At 36.7% G+C, this 6,754-nt stretch overlaps 1 protein-coding gene across 1 annotated transcript in view; it reads left to right on the top strand.

Annotated features, from left to right (window-relative positions):
* Positions 1–6,754, top strand: part of LOC106875009 (uncharacterized) — a 118,310-nt gene that overhangs the window by 97,322 nt on the left and 14,234 nt on the right. Inside the window, exons 53-55 of the mRNA XM_052971232.1 lie at positions 229–345; positions 3,203–3,260; positions 5,588–5,623. Coding sequence (XP_052827192.1) covers positions 229–345; positions 3,203–3,260; positions 5,588–5,623 — 211 coding nt within the window. The remainder of the gene's footprint in view (positions 1–228; positions 346–3,202; positions 3,261–5,587; positions 5,624–6,754) is intronic.

Raw genomic sequence — 6,754 nt, 5'->3', positions numbered from 1 at the left:
AATAAAAACAATAATAATAATAATGATAATAATAATAATAATAAAAACAATAATAATAATAATAATAATGATAATAATAATAATAATAATAATAATAATAATAATAATAATAATAATAACAATAATAATAATAATAATAAATGTGATGATGGTGCTAAGATTGTGGGTGGCGATGATAATGATGTTTGTGATAATGTGGTGATGATGACCCCTATGTTTTTTTGTTAGCCATATGAATCTTGGAATGATACCACTGATCCAATCTGTGTTCAGTATGCCTGTATTGGAAACAAAATCCAGAAGACCAACCATTCAGACAATTGTCCAGAATTGATTTGCAAACCTGTGAGTATAAACCTATATTTTGTGTGTTTATTTATACATTTTGCAATTGGGTTTATGTCCAGCATTTACTTGCTTTCATTTCCTATTTTTAAGTTCATTACACTCTGTAAAGTGGTTGGCATTAGGAAGGGCATCCGGCTGTAGAAACCAAGCCAAAACAGATGACTGGAACTTGGTGCAGCCCCTGGCCTTGCCCATTCCTGTCAAGCTGTCCAACCCATGCAAGCATGGAAAATGGACATTAAATGTTGATGATCTTGATGATGATTCTGAGAGTGGCTGGGCTGAAGATACATATAGATGGATTTGGTCTTCACATGATCAGTAACAATATGTGTGTGTGTGTGTGTGTGTGTGTGTGTGTGAGAGAGATTCGGTATACATCATTATCATCATTATTTAACATCCATTTTCCATCCTGACATGGGTTGAACAGTTTGACAAGATCTGGTGTGCCCCATGGCTGTGTCGAGTTCCAGTGTCAGTTTTGTGTATGGTTTCTATGGCTTGCATACCCTTCCTAATGTCAACCACCTTACTGTGTGCACTGAGTGCCTTTATTTTGTGGGGTGGTGGGCATTGGTGCTGGTGTGGTTGCTGAGTAACTAGAAAAATAGGAAAAGAACAAAGGAAAATGGAAATGTAAAAAGCTCTCACTACAATGTTGGCATGGAGTATTTGAGAAAGGAAGGTGGCTTTATGCCTGGTGTTGAGAGGCTAAAATATGACTGAAGGGCAAGCACAGATGTCTGGCTATAGAGGAGATACATGTCTACCCTACATTTATATATAGGGGTGGATGGGAATAGTTGGAAGGAAATAAAATAGTGATGGAATGTCTGACAAACGTTCGAGATATACAAAATGGTGAGCAAACAAGAGGATATGGACAGTGGATCATTGGAGGTGAGGGGAGAGGGGATAATTTTATTGGAATGTGAGAGGAAAGTAAATGATGGTTAAAGATAGAAGTAGAGGAGCTTAGTGGTTAGGGATTCGGCTCTTGATCATAAGGCCATGAGTTCGATTCCCAGTGGTGCATTTTGTCCTTGAGCAAGACACTTTATTTCACTTCAGTTCATTCAGCTGGCAAAACTGAGTTGTAACTATAATTCAAAGGACCAGCCTTATCACATTCTGTTTCATACTGAATCTCTCTGAGAACTATGTTAAAGGTATGCATATCTGTGGAGTACTCAGCCACTTGCATTTTAATTTCATGGGCAGGTTGTTCGATTGATCAGATCATCTGGAAGCCCCATTTTCATAAATGACAGATTGCCAGATTGGATTAAGAGGTGAAAGTAGTGAGTGATGAACAAGAGTACCTCGATATACTCATATATAAATAATAAAGTTTGGATATGAGGTTTGAGTAATATGTAATGAGTTCTAATTGTCTTGGAACTAATCATGCTATTTTACATGTGACTCTATGAAGACTTTGTGTAAAATGCCAAACTACATTCTTAACCCTATTTAGTTTCAATAGCCTTATCTAACACTTTTACTGGTTCTATGATGCAACCTTCATGTTTTAAAGGTATCTAAATTTAAAACTTCTCTCAAAAGTTTATGTTAATTTATGTTCTGAACACCAGCTTAATTATGACCAAGTTATTTTATCCTTCAATCATACTTTAGCCTTTCAACATCTGGTATAAAACCACCTTCTCTCTCAGACAAATGAATTGAGCAAACACAAAATATTGGTTTCAAATTTTGGTACAAGGCCAGAAATTTCAGGAGAGAGAGTAAATTGATGACATTGACCCAGTACTCAACTGGTACTTATTTTATCGACCCCAAAAGGATGAAAAGCAAAGTTGACCGTGGGAAGAATTTGAACTCAGGACGTAAAGACCAATGAAATGCTGCAAAACATTTTGACTGATGTGCTAACAATTCTGCCAGCTCACCATCTTAAACAAACAAAATATTTCATCAAATATATTATAGCAAAATAGCTAAATGTTCAACAACTGCCAAAATAAATAACATAACAAATGACTAATTAAGTGGTGAGCTGGCAGAATATTTAGCATGTCAGACAAAATATTTAGTAGCCTCTTCTTCTCGTTTTTTATGTTCTGAGTTCAAATCCTGCTATGGTTAGCTTTGCCTTTTATTCCTTCAGCTGGTGAGTGGTGGCTATGTGGTCAATAAAAGAAAGTATCATTCAAGAAACAAGGGTCAATGTAATCCTCTTGTCCCCTCCCACTGCAACAAACTGGCACCTTGCTCAGGCATAATGTGATTTTAGTCACTTATATGCCATGAAAACTGAATAACTGGCATTTGGAGTCTTAGGGCTCCACAAAAATTTTGAAAAAATGTAATATATTTCATAAAGAGAGAAATTATCATCTTTAAATCTCTGAACGAGAAACATTCAGTAACAGTACTCTAGAGTAAAGATTATTTGCCAACATAATGTGGCAGTCCTGGTTAGGACGAATGTTATTGTTGTTTAGCCCCAGGAAATATTGTCTCCAGCTGGCTATCGACAAACTATCTGTGTCCTTACATTTTTCATCAAGGGAGTTAGTGGGGGCACTAAACGCTCATGTTCAAAAATATAAGGACGCAGACAGTGTGTCAATAGCCAACTAGAGACAATGTTTCCTGGGGCTAAATAACAATAACATTCATCCTAACCAGGACTACCACATTATGTTGGCAAATAAAATTTACTGTAATATATTTCATCAAAGCAACCAAATATATTCTTTCTTTTTAAGAACATTGGCCTTCTATCTTGACGAAAAACAAATTGTTTTGTTAGTGTACTAATATTTTTCTTTAAATCTAAATGATATTAAAACTGAGTACCTATCTTATTTCTTCAATAATTTAGGGTTTTATTCTTCAAAAAACTGAAGGTGAATGCTGTGAAACATGTACCCTTGTTACAGGTTTGTTTCATTTGATTTGTAATAGTTTTGAATTTTGAGTTATCTTTTAAGTCAGGCACTTTGAAAAATATAATCTACAGGGTGTCCAAAAAGTCTGGGTACATGGAGTAAATAAAATCATAACATAAACAATTAAATATAAGAAATAATATAGAGTCCCCTTGACTTCTTTTTCTGGGGTTTGTTGAAAGAGAAAATTTACTCAATAAAGATTACAGATTTAAGCCCCATGAGAGAACGCATTACCAGTCAGTGTGCTGATATTGATGGCAATGTAGACTTATCTAATCGAGTTCACCTCAATTTTGCAAGGTGCATCAAGTTATGCATTGAAAATGATGGAAATCATTTTGAAAATATTATTTATTAACATTATAATTAAATAAATTTGTTTTGTTTTAAAAGTATGTGTTAATCCCCATGTACCCAGACTTTGTGGACACCCTGTAGTATAGTATTTTTGTACAATTAATTTAATTTAGCTTGGTTTTAATGAAATTTGTCTCTGAGGTATTTAGCAATTAAGTAATTATTTAAATTTTTAAAGTACTTTGTAATCTACTTTAGATGACAGTTAATTAGTTCAGGGCTGGCTCAAGGTACCGACAACTTGGGCAGTCGCCCAGGGTGCCATGTGCTAGGGGGTGCCAAGGAGGGCATGACAAAGACAAGGAAATTTCCATAATTGTCAGCTTGTACATGCTGAAGTTCAGCTTACCCAGGGCACTAGCAACCCTAGGGTTGGCCCTGATTAGAGTGACAGGAGTACTGTATGGTTTCATAAAACTTACCTTTCAGGGTTTTCTATATACAAGCAATTGTGAAGGGACATGACTTAGTGGTTAGGGTATTTAGTTGAGGATCATAAGATCATGGGCTCAATTCCTGGTAGTGTGTTGTGTCCTTTAGCAAGACACTTTATTTCACGTTGCTCCAGTCCACTCAGCTGTAGAAATGAGTAATTAACTGTGTTTCAAAGAGTCAGCCTTGTCACATGCTGAACCTTCTTCCTAAGAACAACGTTAAGGTTATATGTGTCTGTGGAGTGATCAGCCACTTGCATGTTAATTTTATGAGCAAGCTCTTCCGTTAATTGGATCAACTGGAACTCTCATCATCATAATTGACGGAGTACTAGTTAATTAGTTAGTTAGATTCATGATGTCTTATATTTTATCATAATCATCACCATCACCATTTAACATCCATTGTCCATGCTGGCATGAGTTGAACAGTTTGACCAGGGCTGATTTGGTATGATTTCTTTGGCTAGATGCCCTCCTTAACACCAATCACTCCAAGAGTTTAATGGGGTGCTTTTACATGCCACCAACATGGGTGCCATTTGTGTGACATCAGTATCTGTCACAATTACGATTTTGCTTGGCTTGATGGGTCTTCTTCTCAAGACAATTGCGATTTCACTTGTTTTATGTATATTCTATGTTATGTTGCATTCATCGTTGCTGTTCTTTCAAAAGAACAGCTATGATGAAACACCTGCCTGAGACAGCTGAGAAGAGCTCAATGTGGCCATGAGCAAAGGGAAATTATTGCCTAAGCTGGAAAGGAATGCTGCAAGCTGCTAAACATAGCTGGAAGGAAAACCAGTTTGAAAGATTCACAATGCAAGTTCTTGCAGTGGCCTTTGTGACTAGGTGATTTACATCACTGTTCGGGGATGTAAGACCACCTGAAGGTTCTTTGTTCAGTCCCTACTAAAGGTGACATTTCAAAAACTGCTGGAGGACACCTAGAAGTTATAACTCTTAAGGCCTTGTTTTCTTGGAATGTCAGCAACTAACAGGCTGAAATATTTGCTTGACAGGAGTTCTTCCTTTGAGGATTTATCTTGTTATTCGCTTGCCTGTTTCTTTTCTTATACTATTCATGAATGTATTCATTTGTTTGTTCATTCATTCTTCATTTTATGTCTGTTTTTCCACCCTAGCATGAGTTAGATGAATACTTATAAATAAAATATCATGTTACCTCTGTGTCTATGTGTGTGTGCACATGTATATGCACTACAGGCTTCTATATAGCTTCTGTCAATCAGTTCCCTAATTCTATTTGCGATCCAGGCTACAGTAGAAAACACTTGACACGATGAGATAGAACTCAGTACTATATGGTTATGAAACAAATTTTGTATCTATGTAACCATGCTTGTTCCTGATTGTGTGTGAGTGTGCATATACATGTGTGTGTGTGTGTGTGTGTGTGTGTATAGACAGGTAGATAGATGGGGAGATACATACATACTAATTGGTGGTAATTATTTTATACATTCTTTTATAAACTGAATTATGTTTTCATTTTTGCAGCTTCAACTGAATTTCCCTTAACTACAACAATTGGAGGTAAGGGCCTTAAAACCTTTCTTAATTGGTGTCTCTACTAATTCTGTTCTCAATTTGTTCTTATAAACACTTTATAACCTTACACCATGTACTATAAAGCTGCATTTCTCTCTACTTTTGTCTCTCTCTCTCTACTTTTGTCTCTCTCTCTCTACTTTTGTCTCTCTCTCTCTACTTTTGTCTCTCTCTCTCTACTTTTGTCTCTCTCTCTCTACTTTTGTCTCTCTCTCTCTCACACTTGAAGGTATCTTATTCTTGCAAGTTACATAGCAACCTCACTACTGCTGGTGCAATGAAAAGAGCATCCAGTGCACTCTGTAAAGTGCTTGGCATTAAGAAGGGAACTCATACGCAGAAACCATGCCAAAGTAAACATTGAAATATAGCACAGTCCACTGATCTAGTGGATCCTGTCAAACTGGCCAGTCTATGTCAGCATGGGGGATGGACATTAAAATATTGTGATGGTAATGGAGACACACTGGCTCATTGTTTCATTTTCTTCCTGAGGAAATTTACATAGGGCACTCTAAGGAAATTTGAACATATTAGAAGACGTTCAATAATTTTACACTGCTGTCAATGTTTATAGAAACTAACTATACCTCTTTGAGATATCTATTGGCAAAAGGTTACATATTTCCCAGTTGGTTTTTAGTGTCTTTTAAAACATACTAATACAAACTGTTATGTTTTTTTTCTGCTTGCAAAAAGCAATGAACGACCAGCTAGAGCAGACTTAATCCATTACAACATCACCTGATACCTTGGGTGCTTTTTGAAGAGTCCACTTTGTTGCAAATACTTGGGCAAAGACTCCTGTATGAGGATACTTCCCATCAATCTCAAAGGCTCTGAAAAGGGTCATGGGCACTGCTCTTAATCTTGATTAAATGATAGTAAAAGGAACCTGTAGAACTGCCAAGACTCATAAGTAGACAATGTAATATCTTATTCACTGAACTGTCTTATTACCCCAACTCTGTCTCTGCCTGTCTGTCTCTGCCTGTCTGTCTCTGCCTGTCTGTCTCTGCCTGTCTGTCTCTGTCTGTCTGTCTCTGCCTGTCTGTCTCTGCCTGTCTGTCTCTGCCTGTCTGTCTCTGCCTGTCTGTCTCTGCCTGTCTGTCTCTG

The sequence above is a fragment of the Octopus bimaculoides genome, chromosome 10 (assembly GCF_001194135.2).
Source record: "Octopus bimaculoides isolate UCB-OBI-ISO-001 chromosome 10, ASM119413v2, whole genome shotgun sequence".
NCBI lineage: Eukaryota > Metazoa > Mollusca > Cephalopoda > Octopoda > Octopodidae > Octopus > Octopus bimaculoides.
The sequence above is the reverse complement of the archived record's forward strand: the minus strand, read 5'-3'. Positions and strand labels throughout refer to the sequence as shown.